The sequence below is a fragment of the Leptidea sinapis genome, chromosome 29, assembly GCF_905404315.1.
Source record: "Leptidea sinapis chromosome 29, ilLepSina1.1, whole genome shotgun sequence".
Classification (NCBI taxonomy): domain Eukaryota; kingdom Metazoa; phylum Arthropoda; class Insecta; order Lepidoptera; family Pieridae; genus Leptidea; species Leptidea sinapis.
Window position 1 is genome coordinate 1,872,201 of NC_066293.1, and position 20,737 is coordinate 1,892,937.

Genomic DNA, 20,737 nt, shown 5'->3' on the forward strand with positions numbered 1-20,737 from the left:
AAGAATAATAAATTATTTATTTTCAGGCATTACATCCATAGATCTACAAACAATCTTAACTAAAATCTAATGCATAAAATTCTCATGTCGCGGTGTTTGTAGTTAACACTTGGTTATAATCGGTTAAACTCCTTCGAAACGGCTTGACCGAATCTCATGAAATTTTGAGCGCATTTTGGGTAGGTCTGAGAATCGGACAACATCTATTTTACATCCCATTAAATGTTAAGGGTGGTCCACACGATTTTATTTTTTACATTTTTTTTTAATTTAAGATAATAAAATTGCGATACAAAAGTAACTGTTGATCGTAGATGGGTGAAAATTTGAAGTTGTATTTATTTTTAATGCTGACTCATAATCAAACATATTAAAAAAAATTCAAAAAATAAAAATAAAAAATTTGGCGTGGACCACCTTAACATTTAGGGGGATGAAAAATAGATGTTTTCCGATTCTCAGACCTACCCAATATGCACTCAAAATTTCATGAGAATCGAGAGAGTTTAACTACGAACACCGCGACATGAGAATTTTATATATTAGAAGATATATAAGTTGTCATAGGCGTCGTTATATTATAAAGGCGAAAGATTGAAAAAATGTATGTTTTGCGTTTTCTTTATTTTGAGCTACGGAATAATGAAGATGATGCTTACGCAACAGATCGCGTGGAGCTCTGCAAGGTGATGTTGAACTTGATGGGGAGGTGGGCTACCACGGAGCGCTGAACCCTGGCCACATGCTCCGACTGCAGGATAGGCGCAAACGTCGACAATGATATGACCTGCGTGCCCTGGAACCTGGAGGATTTAGCGAAATAAGTTACCTTGCTGTTGTTTAAAGAGGTCCTCCGTAGTTTGAAAAACTTAATTTATATTTAATTATTTATTTTGAAAATCTTAAGTAACTTTCGGATGTTTGTATAACAGAATTTTATTTTGGTCTTCAAGCATGCATTTTTTGCGAAATTCTTATAGCAGTGTATCTGTAGCTATACAGCTGACGTATTGTGCAATATTAGTACTGTGTATATCTTATAGATGAAACTGAATGGATTTAATGAAAAGTTTAATATCTATATACTGTGCATTGTTGAAATAGTGTTTTTGTATGATTAAATTTATGATTGAATATAAGTTTTAAAAATAAATTGAAATTATCCAAATGTTTTGAGTTTTCTTTAGTGTTAATTCCGCCAATATTTTTCTTTAAACAATACTTAGTTTGATTACATACATGTGAAAAAGGATTTCGCTTCAGCTTGTTAGAGCAATTAGAAATAATAAAAGACAAAAATAACATGTTTACATTTTTGAATGAACAAACAAATTTGGTCCCTTCAGCATTGTTACTTAACTCTTCCGGGGGTAATACGTCACAACAGCTGGCCAATTACATCGCGTCATTTCATGGGGCGAGGGTATAAAATAGCGATTTCTGGTTCATTTAATTCAAGCCCCCACCGCCTATCTTCATCCGAGACAAGGCAAAGTGGACTTATGTTGCACAGCTCTGCGCCGACAAACATACACCCGAGCTACCAACACGGGTGAAGCCATCCGCGTAGTCGTCCCGACTACGGAGGACTTCCGAGTCCTCACTCACCTCCTCACTCATAAGAGTGTTGCTTACCACACTTATGCGCTCCCGGAAGAGTGCAAAGTGAAAGCTATTCTACGTGGCGTCCCTTATGAGCTGCCCAGTTAAGTCATCCTGGAGGACCTGACCACACAAGGGTTCAAGGCCGAGGCTGTACACAAAATGTACAGCCGATCCGGCAAGAAATACCCTCTGGCTCTGGTTATCCTAACCAATGTCCCTGAGTCGAGGGAAATTTTCAAGAGAGAGCTCATCGTATGTGGGCTCTCAAACATCCGAGTAGAAGCTCCACACAGACGGGGCTTCCCAGGGCAGTGCCATCGCTGCCAGCTTTATGGCCACGCAGCTGCAAACTGCTCAGCCCCGCCTAGGTCAATTCGATTCAGGCAGGCAACGCGAGCACACGTGCCGCGTTATCTGTCCTCCTTCGAATATTTTTATTACCTGCGTTATCGCACTATCTGCTCAGGCAACCTGGGCTAGCTATTGTTATCGCGCGCTATTGTTCGGGACTCTTAGAGTCTCGCACCTGTTACGTTCCTTCGCGGAACGTAGCTTAGTTATTATCTGTGTTAATTACCCGGTTTTACGATCGTGTTAGTTAGCACCTGTGCTGTGTTTCGCGATTCTGCACGCTAATCGTGTGTATTGTGAGTGTTGCAGATCGTGCCGTGTGTGTCTTCTCCGTGGGTGCCTGCACAGCGTGCATCGGGGTTCCGGCCCAGCCAGTCTACATCCAGCAAAGCTAAGTCTTAGGCTTAATTATTATTATTAATTTCTTTTAATTTTGCATACTTTATTATTATTAATAGTATTTTATTAATGTGCAAGTGCACAACTAAACTATAGTTGTCCACTTTATTATTATATTCCCCCTCTGCCTGACTCGGGCAGCGGGGGTTGTCACCCGCTTAACCTAATTAATAACAACCATGGCTTCACTAATGGTTGCCGACGAGGGCCTTCTAAGCGCCCTGCTAGATAAGTTATTTACGGAGAAGATCGCTCCGTTAATTAAGGAAACGATAGATATCCAGACAGCCAAATCCAAAAAATATAAATCGTCATCTGACGTTTCGAATCCGAAATGGAGATAGGTAATGCGTCCGACGCAAGTTTCGTGGCCTCGGTCAAACCAAGAAAAGCGATCACCCGATCAGCCCGTCCGCCTGTCCTTCAGGCGTACTTTGACGCGCAGGCGACCCCTAAGGTCCCCGCGGTCAGTCCTGACCGCACGGAAGCCCCTCAGGCTTCCAGTGCTTCACCGGCCCAGCCGGAAACCGCTCTACCGTCGAGAGCGGAGAGTGTCGCGTCGGATGCTGAAGGTTTCATCACCGTCAGTCGCAAGAAGAAGCGCGGTCGCGAATCGCCTTCTCTTGTAGCGGACCACCGCGCCTTGACATCTCTTCTTAGAGAGCTGAGTGTGGGTTTCCACACGTACGCCCTGCCTGAGGAGAAGCGTCTGAGGGTCGTTATTAGGAACGTCCCCAGAGAATTAGACGAGGCCGACATTCTGTCGGACCTCAAAGAGCAGGGTTACCCTGCACACGAGGTGCACCGTATGCGCGGAACCACCAACAAACAACCATTTAACATGGTTCTCGTCGTCCTCGACCTCACGCAAGAGGGAAAGGAAATTTTCAATATTAATTCGATTTGCTCCCTTCAGGGCATCAAGGCCGAAGCTCCTCGCAACCGCGGGGGGCCCGGTGAGTGTCACAGATGCCAGTTATACGGGCACTCGGCACGCAACTGTGAACACACCCCGAGGTGTGTGAAGTGCCTCGGCAAACATGGCACGCCGGAGTGCCCTCGGCAAACATGGCACTCCGGAGTGCCCTCGACCAGCGCAATGCGCGGAGCCCCCGGCCTGCGTCTTGTGCGGGGAGAAGGGGCACCCCGCGAGCTATCGCGGGTGTCCCAAGGCACCCAAACACAAGCGTCACCCACGGCGCCGCCAGCCGCAAGGCAGAGAAGGTGGAGTTCACTCCGACCTTCAAACCTGCGCCGCCTCCGAAGGTTAACGCCTGGGCGAGGTCTCCTCCGGCTGCCAACGCTGCCACAGAGGCCACTCTCGCGGCCCCCGCGCCCCTCCGGCCACCGCTAGCGTCCCGCCCGGCGGCGTCGGTCCCGCGGCCGAGGCCACCGGCGCCCGCGTCCGCGGCAACAGGTAACAAAGGCGGCAGCACCTTTGCCTTCATGTTCGAACTGTCAGAGCTGTTCGACATTGATGAAATCACAGCCCTGGCCAGCAGGCTCGATGCTGTCCGGGACGACCCGCCGTCGCTCCTGCAAGTTATGGCAGACAACGGCAAAATATTCCGTGCCCTCACCGATATAGGGCGAAAGTATAAAAACATTCGCGATGCCTAATTACGTAAGTGGACGGGTTAAACCACATACGCTCCGTATAGCGTATTTTAACGCCCAAGGCCTTAAGCCTCAACTAGACTTGGTGAAGGAGTTCGCTCACGAACATCAATTAGACCTATTCTTAGTGCAAGAGACATTTCTAAAACCACGTATACGCGATCCGCGTATCGCTAATTATAACTTAGTCAGGAATGATCGCACCACCCGTATGGGCGGCACCCTCATTTATTTTAAAAGGTCTCTACACTGTATACCTATAGATCCTCCGGTCCTCACTAACATCAAGGCCTCTGCCATCCGGGTCAGTATGGCGAATCACCAGCCGATCACTGTTATTTCAGCTTATCTTCCGCCCAACAAAAAAGTATTATACACAGATATAGAAGCATTACTCGGCCACGGGGCTGCAGTCATAGTGGGTGGCGATCTTAACGCCAAACACTCCAGCTGGAACAGTAGAGCCACAAATAGAAACGGAATCTTATTAGATTCGCTGACAGACACGCTGAACTTTTCAGTAATAGCACCCGACGAACCAACACATTATCCGGATAACGTCGCGCACCGACCCGACATTCTAGACGTTGCGTTACTTAAGAACGTAACGCTCAATGTAAATTCAATCGAGGTTTTTCACGAATTAGAGTCAGACCACCGGCCCGTCGTCCTAAATCTAGGCCCACCGGTCAACTTTCAACCACCGACGAAAACAGTGATCGACTGGCAACGGCTGGAAAAGGATCTTGTGTCTATCAAGTCCGACGACCTTGACCTTATACCGGACGTCATCGACTCGGTCGACACGGCTCACAGTGCTATCTCTCATGTGACATCACACATACAGAATAGGATCAAGGCCTACTCCAGGCAGGTTCCGATGATGCAACCGCATCGCCTGAACCTGCCTCCAGAGGTCAGGAACTTACTCACACAGAAGCACAGAGCCACTAGAGACTTTACGACAGGTATCCGTCGGTCGAGAATAGGCGCCACCTCCGCTACCTACAGCGGGTGGTACGGGAACGTATCGCGGAACTCCGCGGCGAACGTTGGGACCGCTTGCTCGGCAACCTTAAGCCATCACATATGGCTTTCTGGAAGCTGCCTCGCACGTTCAAACAGGAGCCGCCCACTGTCATGCCTCCTTTGGACAGACCGGGACTGCAGCCGGCGCTCGATGACGATGAGAAGGCTGAATGCCTCGCCGATAGTCTCGAGAGTCAGTGCTCTCCAAATGCAGCAGCCGACCCGACACACGTTGACGAAGTTGATCGTGAAGTTGAACGTCGCTCTGCTCTGGGCCCTTCAGGCGATGTAATAAAACCCACCTCTTACGAAGAGGTGAAGCTAATAATTAAGGAGCTTCACTCCAAGAAGGCCCCGGGGCCCGACACTATAAACAATAGGGTTCTTAAAATCCTACCCTCGACTCTTATTACTTTATTGGTTACCATTTTTAATATTCTATTGTCTAATAGCGCGTTCCCCGAACAATGGAAAGATTCCATTGTTATCGGTATCCCAAAACCCAATAAACCTAAAGCTAATCCGAGTAGCTATAGGCCTATTAGCTTAATTAACTCGATCGGGAAACTTTACGAAAGATTAATTCTCGCGCGTCTTAATCATTACATCGCGGAGCTCAACCTGATACCCGACATACAGTTCGGATTCAGAACCGCTCACTCGTGTCCCCAGCAGGCTCACCGACTCACCGAGTACATTCTCGTACGGCGTCAACTTCACGCTACCACGGCAGCCGTGTTTTTCGATGTCGCGAAGGCATTCGACAAGGTATGGCACAACGGCTTAGTATTCAAGCTGTATCAACTGGGAGTGCCAGACAGGCTCGTGCGTATCATACGAGCCTACCTTACTGATCGCTCCTTCCGATATCGAGTAGAGGGCACCCTATCCTCACCCAGACCCATCAGGTCTGGCGTGCCACAGGGTTCAGTCCTCTCTCCCACTCGCTCTTCACGAGCGACATTCCCAAGTTTCCGAATGTCCAGCTCGCTCAGTACGCTGACGATATGGCACTCTACTTTGGCTCCGCTCTATTGAACCGCTCAACCTTGAGCAGGAACATTAAAGTGCTTCAAGCCGCCGTCGATGAACTAGGCAACTGGTTCAGAAAATGGCGGATTGAAGTGAACCCCACCAAGAGTGCAGCGGTACTCTTCGGTAACGCGAATAGCATCCGCGCTAAAAAACGACCGACTGACGTCATTAAATTGTATGAAACACCCATACCGTGGGTGAAGGATTACAAATACTTAGGAGTCACGTTCAACAGCAATATGAACTTCAAGAAACATATTGATACGGTATGCAATAGAGCCCGATTTTTCCTCAGTCGCCTTTATCCACTTGTGTGTGGGCGAAGCAAACTTCCGCTCAAACACAAAGTGACGCTGTACAAAACCATCGTACGGCCCATACTGTCATACGCAAGCGTCGTTTTCGCGCACACCCGACCGAGCTACTTACGTCGTTTGCAAGTAGTTCAAAATAAATTCACGCGCATGGCAACCGGAGCCCCGTGGTTCATCCGAAACGTTGACCTTCACCGCGACCTAGAGCTTCCGACGATAGCTCAACACTTTAAAGAGATCTCGCGACGCTTCTTTGACAAGGCGCCTAACCGTCCCAACATCTTGGTTAGGAAGGCATGTGGGTACACCCCCCTTCACCATAGTCTCAACCCAATAAGACGTCCCAGACACGTAACGGTAGACCCGGATGACGACATCACCATCGCGAACGCGACACCCACACAAACACCGACACAGACACGCACACACCGCCTTCGCAGGCGTAGGCGCGGTCAACCACCGCAAACCACTGGCACTCGTCACTCTGACGATGGCCAGCGGCCCGCACCCTAGATACACCACACATTGTTTTGATACCCGACGAGACGTTAGTCCTCGTCCTGTAATAGTTTCACTACACTCACTAACACACGGACTGACTGACGGACTGACATACACCACTTACACAACCACAAACACACTCCACAAACAGACACAAACACAAACATACATGCACACTAACATTTACACTACTTACACACATACAAACATACATACATACAATCATAAACACATACACACACACTTACATACATTACACTAAACATCACCACACTCGCCGGCGAGTGTGTTCTTCTCATCTTTTCATCTTCATTTCATCTTCATTTTCATTTTCATTCTCTCTCCTTCCCACAAGCACACAGCCGGTCTGAGGTTCGAGTCTCCTTAGGAGACGCCCCGCGACTGTTGTTGCGTAGTCTTTGCGGCCTCCACGGCCCACGTCCTACTTCGCTGTGAAAGCCAGGGCTGCTAACAGCACAGAGGAGGTTTTAGTGGGTATGGGGCGTCCGCTTACGCGGACACTCGAGTCCGACATATTACGCCCCGTTCCGGGGCGTAAATACGTAACAGTATTTCCTCCTCTCAAAAAAAAAAAAAACCCCGCCTAGGTGCGTCAAGTGCCTAGAGCCTCACACAACCAAGGAGTGAAAACGCACCCGCGACGCGGAGACTCCTCCCGCTTGCGTCCTTTGTGGGCAGGAAGGACATCCCGCGAACTACCGCGCCCCTTGTCCCTCAACAACGAAGACTGCTAAGAAGCAGTCCTCAAAACCAGGGCCACCTCCGGCCACTGGCGCGAACTTTCCTCAACTGAATAACAGGACAACCGGGCCTTTACTCTCCACTTCTTGGAGACAAGCAGCCCCGATCTCCCAGACATCTAATGTCAATTCCCGCCCCGTCACCCCGAGTGGCCGCAGATGGGCAACACCTCCTCAACCAGACTCAGGAGTGCATAACCCCCTGAGTTTCTTGACGAATGGAGAATTCGACATTAAAGAATTCAACATTCTAGCCAACAAATTCAAAACAGCAAGGTCTCCACATGAGCGCCTTATTGCGATGATAGAGCACCAAGACTTGGTGAATTCTATGTACTAATGTCCCAATCGCGTAACGCTTCATCACAGAACATGGGGCGAGTGAAGCCTCAGGGCGTATCACTTGTCTCATTCAACACGCGCGGCCTGCGCACCAACCTCCCAGAGATTAAGGAATTTGTTCGCAATAAGGACATCGACCTATTGCTTATCCAAGAAACATTCCTTAAACCCGACGCTTCAAAGGGATTATCGATCCCTTCCTACTCTCTTGTACACAATGGCAGAGCCGACGACCGTCGTGGCGGAGGCACAGCCATTTACTACAAGAGATCCCTTCATTGCTCGCAAATCGCTACTCCAGTGCTTACCAACATGGAAGCAACCGTTTGTCAGTTGGGCATGTCAGGACATCCGTCTCTGATCATAGCCTCAATCTACCTCCCTACTCTCAAGATCCCTCTCCAGAGCGACCTTGAGACTCTTCTCTCACTAGGTGACTCAGTCATCTTGTTTGGAGATTTCAACTCCAAACACACTGACTGGAAGTGCCTATCCACAAACGGGAATGGCATCAAGCTCCGCCGTCTAATTAGGTCTATGGACTTCTAAGTAGAAAGCATCTACGACGTCTACGTCCTAAGTCCCACCTCTCCAACACACTACCCGGATAACGTAGCACACTCTCCCGATATCGAGGACATCGCCTTGGTCAAGGGTGTCGCTCTTAATTTAAGGGCGATTGAACCACTCGATGACCTGGGCTCCGACCATCGTCCAGTCTCTCTCAAGCTCGGGCCCCATGCCCCCACCCCTACTACCACACACCCTAAAACCGTCACCAACTGAGAGGGTTATAGGGAGTCTCTTGCATCAACTTTTGATGCCCAAAATTCACCATATGCAATCTCGTCCAGCTATTTCGATAGTCCGGATAAGATTGACATCACGGTAAAAGCACTTACTCAAACAGTGCAGTCCGCTCTCCATGACAACGAGCGGGTGGTTAAGGTTAACAACCATAAGCTCCCGCTTGATGTCATGAACCTCATTAGAGCCAAGAATGCAGCTCTCAGAAGAGCCGCCAAGTACCCAACGCCCAACTATAGGTCACGCGCTAACTTCCTCCAGAGCCAAGTCAGGTTACGTCTCTCCGAATTCCGAGGAATTCCAATTGGGATTCACTCATGGAGAACATTTCCCCTTCACACCAGGCGTATTACAAAGTGGCAAAAGCCCTTCGTACTGACGCAATATTCCACACTCCGCCTTTGATACGCCCCGACGGCAGTACAGCTTTCGAGGACAGGGATAAAGCGGAGTGTTTTGCTGAAAGCATTGCTTCACAATGCTCACCCAGCACTTCTTCTTTTAAACCCCTCCACGTAGCGTCGGTGGAGAATGAGGTCAGCCGTCTGAACTCAATGCCTCTCACCGACGATCCCATTCCAACTACTGTGGAGGAGGTTAAATCCATCATCCATGGATTAAAACCTCGCAAAGCTCCAGGAGCGGACGGTATTTCCAACCTGGCGCTCAAATACTTCCCCGAGTAGGTGATCTTCTTTCTTGTCCTCCTCTTCAACGCTTGCCTCGACCACTGCTTCTTTCAACCGCTTGGAAAGAGGCCATAGTTATAGGGATTCCTAAACCAGGGAAACCCCTCAATATCCCCTCCAACCATCGCCCCATCAGCCTCCTCAAGGCTATGGGAAAAGTCTTTGAACGGGTTATTCTGTTCCGTATGAGAAAGCATCTCTTTCCAACGGACGGCCCTCCCTTAATAATACATCAACAATTCGGCTTTCGTGCTAAACACTCTTTTCCTCAACAAGTCCACCGCATTGTAGAGTACATCTACAGCGGGTTCTATCCCAAACGTAAGAAGACAATCGCTGTCTTCTTCGACGTCGCCAAGGCTTTTGACAAAGTCTGGCACGAAGGCCTAATATATAAACTCCACGCTCTAGGCCTCCCATCCCGATTAGTCCGCATAGTGGCTTCTTATCTTCACAAACGTACCTTTCGTTTCAGACACGAAGGTGTCCTCTCCTCCCCTCGCCTGCTCACGGCTGGAGTACCACAGGGCTCAGTGCTCTCACCACTTCTATACATATCGTATACCAACGATATTCCCATCCCTAGAAATGGAGTCCAACTCTCTCTCTTCGCTGACGATACCGCTCTCTACATCCAGTCCCAACAGATATCTTCAGTCCTCTCCAGGCTCCAACGCTCAGTTAATGAGCTAGGTGACTGGTTTAGGAAATGGCGTATTGAGGTCAACCCGGATAAAAGCTCCTCAGTCCGTTTTGATTTTAAGCGAAGACGCTTCTGCCGGGATCGACCCATTCATCTATTAGGCTCCCCTATCCCCTTCAGTTCCACAGCCAAGTACTTGGGTGTGACTCTCGACTCCCAACTCACCTTCAGGCCTCACGTCCAGAAGGTGACCGGAACCGCCCGCTTCTATCTGTACCGCCTAAACAGTATGTTAGGTAGGCACAGTAAAATGTCTTTTAGGAACAAGCGAACACTCTTCAAGGTTTGCATTCGACCGGTTATGACTTACGCCGCTCCAGTTTTCGCTCATGCGAAACCCAATATTATAGATAAACTCCAAACAGTCCAATCCATTTTCTGCCGTAAGGCTGTCAATGTCTATGTCACGCCCTCTCCGATCCCCCTAACAAACTCTCGTCTGACCTGGAACGCCTCTTGGCATCCGGGGATAATCAGACGCATTTAGATTCACCTCTAGTTTGTGATCATCCTTCTGATGTCACTAGCCCCAATTAGATAGCACCTTCTGTGCAATATCCCAGCGGAAACTCCATAGGGTGTGCCTCTCTCTCCCCAAGAGAAGGTCGCCTTCGATGTAGGCTTAGAGGGCACCTGCCCAACTGCAGGTGGTGTTTAGTGGGTAGGCACCTAGGTTTTCACGTGAGTCCCACATAACCAACGCAGACTTAGGCTGCGTTGGTATGCATGAGCATTCACCACCTCCCTCCCGTCGTTATCCCGGAGGGTAGCCCATTCCCTTGCTTGGGCGCAAAAAATAAAAAAAATTTCATTTAATTCAGTCTCGTGCCAGAGTTTGGCGAGTGCAAAGCACAGTGCATTGTTGAAGTAGTGTTTTGTTTGATTAGTATATTATTGAAAATAAGTTTTTTGTGAGAGAAGTCAAATGACTTTTTGATAATGAATAATTGTTTTGTTAAGTTAATAGATGTATTAATAATAAAATGAAAAAAAATCAAATAAGATCTAAATAAGTGATACTAAGCGATATACTCGATGGCCTCAATACAGATTCTCAAGGAGTAGGTCTTAAAATGAACATGGACAAGACAAAAATCATGTCTAATTTCCATGTTGCACCCACTTCCGTAACGATATTGTTGACGAGTACGTCTACCATGGACAAATAATCCTGTTGGGCAGGTCCAATTACGAAAAAAAAATCTAGAAAGTCTCCGACATAGTCCAGATGGTTACAAAAATGACGTGGCAGGGGGCAGGGCACATGAGCTCGACAGACAGATTGCCGTTGGGGCAGTAAATTCCTCGAATGGTGACCACGTCCCGGAAGACGTAGTATTGGTAGGCCCCCCACAAGATGGACCAAAGATCTGGTTAAAATCGCCGGAATACGCTGGGTGAGGGCAGCGCAGGACCGATTGTCGTGGAGATCTTTGGGGGAGGCCTTTGTCCAGCAGTGGTCGTCTTGCGGCCGAAATGATGATGATACTTGCCGTATATGTAAGTCATTCTCCCAATCCAGGTCCAAGATAGGGTCGGGAGGCGCCGTAAGGTTTCCGCGCACTGATGTGAACGATAATGTTGATGACCTTAACCGGATCGGAGTACCTGGAACCATACCAGCTTGGTCACAAAATCATATTATAAAATAATTTTAATTAAAATATTTTTAAAATTTTAGTTATTATTATTATTATAATAATAAAGAGAATAATAATAATAAGCCTTTAATTAATTCCAACAACCTCCAAATACATAATAATAAAATCTTAACATGTATAACAATAATGTTATTGGAACCCCACTGTGAGTATAGGCCTATTCCAGCTTACTCCATGGATCCCTCTTCTGTGCTTTTCCTCTCCATTCTTTTCCTGCTATTTTTATTATATCATCTACCCATCTGTTTCTTGGGCGGCCTCTTTTTCTTTTGCCAGATGGTCCTTCCCAAATTGTCGTTTCTACTGTCCATCTTTTATTATTAATTATTATTATACGGTCTATTATTATACGGCCTTACAAATAAACTTGATATGAAGTTATTCCTAGTATAACCCCAGAAAGAAATAGATATTTTGCATAATGGTTTATCGGACGTATAACGTTACCCGCGTTTATTTGTAAGGCTGCTTTACAGCGATATAGTCAACATTTTGCATATTCTTAGTTTATTATCAGGTATAACTTCATACCAAGTTTATTTGTAAGGCCGTTTGTGTTTAAATTTAAAGAATTATTTTTGTGTAAAACTGAAAAATCTTAACGATCATTCAACCTGGGGCCTATGGTTGTAGTTGTATTATGGTTGTCTTTAGCAGCAATAATGGTATCCTAAAAAGCGCAAACAAATAAAAAGATTATAACCATTTAGGAAGATAGGTTCCTTGAAAACCGAACTGTGGAGGACCGCCACACATCCAGATGGTGGGGATAACATCTTAATTGGTGGCAGGTGTGGAGGTGGAATTCGGCGGCATAAAGTGTATAACTCCAAAATAATTTAACAAACCTAGCTCAGTCGGTAGGTCGATGTCCATCTGCATCGGATAGTACACCATCTGCTGGTTGATGTGACTACCGAACCTCAGGAACTCCATTATTGATTTGGCCACTGTGGACAAGTAATATAATGTTAATTAATTTGAAATTAATAATTTCTTCAAACAAAACAAATCTTATAACTATATATTTACAAAACGTAAAAATGCGCAAGAAACTCTCCCAGCATTTTTTTTTATTTGTACATCAATGGCTATTTATCCAGTGTATATACTCGATTTTAACAATATGTAAACTTACTATCGTGCCCATTCCAATTGTTGAATCGTGTCTGGTTGACGTGAGTCGCGAACACCGTCTTGTCCTGCACTTTGATTACTAAGTCTATGTGCACCTGTAAGATATAATAAATACATTTTCAGATAGTAACAGTAATTAACGTAACAGATTTTATTGAAATATTATGAATAATACTAGGAATTCGACGTGATAGTAACGTTGACTACATAGAATCATGCGGGGCTTAAAATAATACCTTGGAGCACACCTAGATGCGTTTTCATACTCAAATAGATACATTTTCTTTCTAGTCTATGTATAATGTGTGGAATGTAATACGACGAGATAGTATAACACTTCCGGTAAAATTTAATAGTCGGAAAATGATTTTAGTCAAATGCGATGTGACCTTATATCACATCCCGCTAAAAGAGTAGAGTAGTATCCGGGATCTAATGCTTAAGTAATTAAAGATTTAAAGGTAAGTCTTATTTCACATGTTGAATTGAATATCTTTATTTCTTTATGATTTATTAACAATTTGTGTACGTTATTGCATTTACTGTATTTCTCTTTTGATTCGAGCACTTTAAAATATTTTTATGATTTAATGCCTCTAGGCTTAGTAGTTCAAATAATAAATCCACAAAAATTTATAAACGGGTATGAGTTTCTTGCCATTCTCATTAAAGCTCAACTTTTCCAAACTAAATAATAAGCTAATGGCAAAATGTACTTTAACAACATTAATATTGTTAAGTGACACCTATCTTAAATTAATTTGATCCAAATATTTACATCGAATTTATCCATTATCAAACCAACATCAAAATACTTTCCCAATTAACATACCTCTTCCGGCGTTTTCAGTGTCCAAATCTTCATTTTCTCTAAAAGTTTTATCAGGGTCTCTACTGTTGCGTCTTTTGTGGTCAGCTTTCTCATTCGCTTAAACATATGCGAAGACACGCCTTCAGCAATTAAGTACATCTGTTAAATAAATAAAATTATTTAAATGATAGATGATATTCAAATTACATTTCAAATATTTTTATTCAACATTATATATTTAAAAGCATTATCGAGATATTAGTTTAAGGTATGCGACTGTCTTCAACATCAGGCACAATTAACATATATTAGGAAGATAAATGGTCCAAGTTTAGACCCTTGCAGTATGGAGGTATTGATTGGAACCTAAATCTTGCGATACGCACGGAACTTCTGATTTCTATTATTTTAATATGAAGTCTTGAAATCTCGAGCGATTCCCACTTTGCGGTCAAATTGGATTTGAAGAAGCTGGGGGTAAAGAATACAGCGAGACAGAACGCTCAATAATAAAGGCGCTAGGTCTGGTCACGTATGGAGTATTGTTCTCATTTTTCTATCATCCGGTCCATGTTTGGTGCACCCTACTACCAGTGGGCAACGCAGAGCTGCAGATCTAGTTGTCAAAAAAAGTGAAAGGCTTGAACACTTTCCGCTCCATGGAGAGGTCGCTTAGTTGTGTGACATCTACCGCAATGATCAGATTCCAGGTGCCATATTCCACCTATGCACTGCACTTCACAAACTTAAATATCATGTCATTCATATAGTGCTTTTGCAGAAAAAAAGCTGTGGAATGAGCGTCCTTGTGCGGTGTTTCCGGGACATGGGTACCTTCAAAAATGCACGTACGCCTTCCTTAAAGCTTCCGGGAACGCTACTGTGATTTCTCTGATGTTGCAACAGAATGTAGGTAACATCAGTTGACCCGTTCGCTTGTTTAACCCCCTTCTCCATAAAAAATCCTCTTACTTCATCCTTTTCATAACGAAACGGCTTCTGCGGATCTACTGTACCATGCAGGAGATTTTTTAAATGTTATAAATGACGACCATTAGTGTTAATTCCACAAAAACTTACAAAATCACGACAATTGTTTTGCCACAACACGAGGCATCATGAGGAGTAGTTGACTCGTTCGTTGAATGGAATTGCAAAATAACGCCTATTAAAACAATTTGCTTTTCTTAAAGTGATAACTTCTCGGATTAATTATACAAATTAAATTTGTAACCAAAAATTGTTCAGATTTAAAAGAGCGACATCTCAAGTCAATTTCTTAATATTATGCAATTATTAGGGTTGAGCAGGTTATCAACTGTAAAGTAGATCCTGTAGATGGACCAACAACCTGAGAGTTGAACAAGACATACCAAGATGTAGAAACCATACGTCACCCGACCGGATGGCTCAGTTGGTAAGAGTGCTAGAGATCGTTGTTCGAGCCCCCATCGTTCATAAAATTTGGTTACAAATTTAGGTAATTTGTCTAACGCATGTGTCGTAAGAGGCGACTAAGGTCATACCAGTGAGAGGGTCCTTTGTACAGGATGCCGGTGTTGCGGTCTGAAGGGCGCCGTAGCTAGTGAAATTACTGGGCAAATGAGACTTATTATCTTATGTCTCAAGGTGACGAGCGCAATTGTATGAATCATCATCAGAATTTTTTGGTTTTTCAAGAATCCTGAGCGGCACTGCATTGTAATGGGTAGGGCGTATCAATCACTATCAGCTGAACGTCCTGCTCGTCTTGTCCCTTATTTTTATAAAAAAACTCACAGATGCTTGAAAAGGTCTCCTCCCACCGCTGGTGAAGGTCGCACTGATCATCGCCGGCATCCCGCCAGACTCCTCACCGATACTGAACAGCTGCAACCCCGGGCCCAACTCATCGTCGTTGGTGACGACGTAGTTGTTTGTAGCCCAGAACGTCGTGTCTGGGTTCGTAACGAGTTTAGAAACGAACGGGACGTAGTGTAAACTGTAATATAACATATCTAATATATAAAATTCTCGTGTCATGGTGTTATACATTGAACTCCTCCGAAACGGCTTGACCGATTCTCATGAAATTTTGATTGCATATTGGGTAGATCTGAGAATCGGACAACATCTATTCCCCCCTAAATGTTAAGTATCCACACGATTTTTTTTTTAATTTTTTTGACATTTATTTTTAAGTTTGTATGATTATGTGTCAGCATTAAAAAATACATACAACTTCAAATTTTCACCCATCTACGATCAACAGTTACTTTTGTATCGCGATTTTAATATCGGCAATACAACGTTTGCTGGGTCAGCTAGTCTTTATATTATATAACAGGAACAGACATAATCTTATAATGCCTACTGCTCGGCTAAGTCGAGATAGTAAGTCTTTTGTGGGCTGATGTTTATGCTTTTATAACAAATTACCAGAAAATGTTCAAAACAATTATTACGAAATTTAAAAGAATTGTTAAAAAACGTTTGTGTGGTAAATATTACTATAACATAAATGACTTTCTTAATGGTACCACAGACTGGGAATGGAGCGACTACCCTCAGGCTATTAAATATTGTACGATATTACATTGTAACCATATTTTACTGTGAGAAAAAGAAGCCCACTGAGTTTCTAGCGTCCGTTCTTCTCAGATCTGAGGCATACGTTTTTCTAATGGGTGGTAGTTTTTGACTTTCAATAAGTAATATCATATCCTATTTTGAATAAAAATATTTAAATTTATAAGATCATTGAACTTTTACAAATTAACGGGTACCACAACGGCGTCTATTTCTGCCGCGAAGCAGTAAAGTGTAAACATTACTGTGTTTCGGTCTGAAGGGCGCCATAGCTGGTCAAATTACAGAGCAATTGAGACTTAACATCTTATGTCTCAAGGTGACGAGCGCATTGTAGTGCCGCTCAGATTTTTTTTATGGAATAGGAGGACAAACGAGCGTACGGGTCACCTGGTGTTAAGTGATCACTGCCGCCCACATTCTCTTGCAACACCAGAGGAATCACAAGAGCGTTGCCGGCCTTGAAGGAAGGTGTACGCGCTTTTTTTTGAAGGTACCTATGTCGTATCGTCCCGGAACACCGCACAAGGAAGCTCATTCCACAGATTTGTAGTACGTGGAAGAAAGCTCCTTGAAAACCGCACTGTGGAGGACCGCCACACATCCAGATGGTGGGGATGATATCCTAACTTGTGGCGTGTCGCTCAGAATTTTTGGGCTTTTCAAGAATCTTGAGTGGCACTGCATTGTTATGGGCAGGGCCTATCAATTACCATCAGCTGAACGTTCTGCCTGTCTCACCCCTTATTTTCATAAAAAAATACCCACAACATCCATGTAAAACGAATCGAGATGGAAGGTGAAAGTTACAGGATGTTAACGCATGTTCAACTCTCAGATTTATCACCAAAAAGATGAGGAAAGGTAGTGCAAATAAATATTCTCTAAAAAAAGTCTTCTCTAAAAAGCGACTTTAAAAAAGGAGGGGGTTCTCAATTCGTCGGTATTTTTATTTTATGTTTGTTACCTCAGAACTTTCGACTGGGAGAAACCAATTTTCGGCCGAATCTTTTCTATTCTAGTAGGATATTTAAGTCATCTCCCATAACATAGTTATGGTAAAGTAATTGTCGTAGTGGAATATGATAATCAATGGGACTCCTACAGCAGGTGTGCGATCTGTGGCAGTATTTGTAACTGTCTGTAATCAGATTGCAATGCGCTTACGTTGATTGCTGCATTGCAAAATTTAGTAGATCTACACATGTATGGACACATTATTAGTTAGATTACTGGTTATGTATTTCAGATTCACTACAAATAAAAACAACCGACTTAACTCAAAAAATAAATAAAATATGCACTATAAAATATGAAAATAATTGCTTATCTTTATGCAATCTAATTATTAATCTAATTCTAGTTGCGATTGTCGTTATTTTTGGGGTTAGTATCAGCCAAGGTAGGTAACTACATACATAGTTACAGGTGAGATGTGCTTGCGGCGGCAGGACACCGATTTCAATAATAACAACAATCGTAAATAGAATTAGATTAATTAATTAGATTGTGTAAAAATACGTAATTAATTTTATTCTTTTTAGTGCATGTTAGTGCATTAGTATATCTATTGTTTTGGAATACTGTTTTTGAAGTATAAGGTTGTTTTTTGTTAAAATGTTTTTCTTATATAAACAAATTGTACTTTTTTATTACTTACACAAGATGTTCATCAAATAATAATATTAAATGTCAGCCTTTAGCAAACAATAGTATATTTTCGCAAGTAATAACAACACTTCTCAACAGACAGTAAAACACTTCTTATATATCAATAACACGTTACATGACATGAATACAGACCAACAATTATTAGTTTTATTTACTTACTCACGACTTAATATTAATAAAATAAAACTTAAATAATCAATTAAACTACTAAAATTAATTAATTATCAATAAATAAAAATATTATACTGGCACTTGTATTGCTTGTTAAAATCGAGCATGTTATTGTCCAGGAACACTCATTTACTGAATGAATTTAAATTTCACTGAATCAAGTGCCCCTCGATATATTATATATATACCCTTAAGGATTATTCTCAAAAAAAGATCGCCTGCGTACAAAGTACACATGTCAGAAGTGAAACCTGCATGGTGCATGAACCTCTAAACTGCAAATGAATTCCTGGTACGTGTTGCTAGGATGACACATGATTTCAACCGTTATGAAAGACATTCCTACCACCACTAATATATATAATAATATGTTCTCCTGGTGTCTATGTAGTAATACGTCGTGCGCTTGGAGTCAGAATATATTAAGGTATACTCGCGCCATACTTAAGACAATCTCTTCTTTAACTATGATCGCCTGGTACCAAAACATTGTGCTTACTACCTCACTATGCTTACTATCTCATCATACAACATTATGCTTACTATCTCATTATCTCCCATGTTAAATATTATGAATTGAAGTGACTGCTCTTTTTACTGTCGCTTTTTCGTTTCATCGACTTTCAAATCACAACGATGATAAAGAAGTTTTCACTTCAATAGCATGCATATTTCTGTCTCATTCTTTGCTGGCTTCATCCTACACATTTTTGTATTTGTGTCTCTTACCTGCCGTTTTTTCCGTTGCATCCGGTTTGAAATCACAACGATTCTTAATAAGTTTCACTTCAATAATCTCTAACAGTTTTGTAAATAATGAACAGAAAGATGTAAACAAATTGTTTAGCAGCTAGTTACGTCATTCTCAACCTTAGTACCGAGACATACGATCGAGATTCCTTTACGCTGGCTTCTGGGATTTCTTTTTAAGAGAGACGGAATCTTAATGATGCTTGATTAACATCTATACTTACATAGACTTGTAACCTTCAAAGTGTGGATTCGTCTCCAGACTCTTAATAGTAGTGAACCAGAATCTCTTGAGCTGATCACTGTTGGAGATGGTGATGTAGTTGTGGATGAACAGGAAGTCAGCGGGGCGAATGTCGGAGCTCAGGATGGCGTGCAAAGCCGCGATACGCAGTTGTATGTGCTCTGAATCATTAGTCAGGATTGGCAAGTTGGTCTCCAGAGCCTGTTGGCAGAATTATAACATAAAATAAATTAGCTCTAGCAGTATTTTGATTTTCGCTCAAATATTTCAACATAATCAGCAAATAATTAAAATATGTGTATATTATATTACAATAAAACGTTTTATTATAAATAGGTTATATTCATAATATAAGCGTATCTGATGTAAAAAGATAGATTTGATAATACGTGACTTAAGCCTAAACCTCCGATACCTAATGTCCCTGTATCCTATGCAGTGTTGCCATTTCGAAGAAAAAATTTACTTTAATCTATTTCTATTTATCGAGAAACTCACGCCTTGTTCCCATCGGGCTAGGCAGAGACAATAGAATGCCATTTGCTTCTATCCTTACAAACCTCACGCGCTTCCTCTACATTCATTACTCTTTTGGTACATGCTCGCCGGTTGCGGGTACTTCGGACCTCTCCTTTTCTCAAAACGTCTCCAATTTGGTCGACTAATGTTCTACGAGGTCTCCCGCGACCGACTTGCCCCCACACATTTGCCTGATATATTTGCTGCGTCATTCTTTCTTCACTCATTCGCTCCACGTGTCCAAACCATTTCTACGATACTTTAAGCCTCCAATAAATCATTATGATAAAGCCACTATATATCTGTTATAATGGAATAAATAGCAAACATTTTGGTTTAATAAAACGGTCACGACAACCACTCTTCCGTTGTCAAAATACACTACGTCGTACCTAAAAACATACATATTATCTAAATGTAACAATGCATATGGTAGGCGGAAATGGGAGTATTTATTGCCAGACACACTAAATGGTTTGCCTACAAACGTATTAGAATGTTTTGAGAAAAACCCTAAAAGGCAAAGAATATATAGAAAAAAACTATTTTAAAGAAATTATGTGTATTATAAGACGTGTTAATATAATTAGTAAAAGGAATCAATATAATTGTGTAAGTAATTAAGAGCGATCTCGTCCCCACGGATAAACCTTACATGGTTTCATGTGTTATATCTGTCAATACTTTTTTAGTGTGAACAATAGTTGAAAAAAAATTTGGTGATCCTTTGTTATAATATACTCACCACAAATCCTCGCGGATCTTGGCCACACGCGAGAGCTGCCCACAACCTCTCATGGCGGTTTCTGGAGCTGTCTCCATAAATGGTCTTGATATAGGAATCTGCCGTGTATCCCAGACTGCATAAGCCCTGGAGCCAAACCATCCTATCCAGGTATTGAGGACAATCTGGAAGTATTAAAACTCACATTAGTATTTATAATATAAGTTACGATAAATAGCATGATGTGAGATAAATTGGAGGATTAAGTTAGTATCACTACGTATTATAAAATAATGTCCTTCGCCGCGTCCGTCTGTCTGTCTGTTCA

The 20,737-nt window shown here is 43.0% G+C and overlaps 1 protein-coding gene across 1 annotated transcript in view; it reads right to left on the minus strand.

Moving 5' to 3' along the window:
• The window catches only part of LOC126973221 (uncharacterized), a 64,414-nt gene that overhangs the window by 26,706 nt on the left and 16,971 nt on the right, over positions 1 to 20,737 (minus strand). The window contains exons 12-19 of the mRNA XM_050820410.1: positions 20,431 to 20,594; positions 19,147 to 19,367; positions 15,542 to 15,743; positions 13,784 to 13,921; positions 12,953 to 13,046; positions 12,663 to 12,764; positions 11,647 to 11,761; positions 660 to 803 (exon numbers count right to left, since the gene is read on the minus strand). Coding sequence (XP_050676367.1) covers positions 660 to 803; positions 11,647 to 11,761; positions 12,663 to 12,764; positions 12,953 to 13,046; positions 13,784 to 13,921; positions 15,542 to 15,743; positions 19,147 to 19,367; positions 20,431 to 20,594 — 1,180 coding nt within the window. The remainder of the gene's footprint in view (positions 1 to 659; positions 804 to 11,646; positions 11,762 to 12,662; positions 12,765 to 12,952; positions 13,047 to 13,783; positions 13,922 to 15,541; positions 15,744 to 19,146; positions 19,368 to 20,430; positions 20,595 to 20,737) is intronic.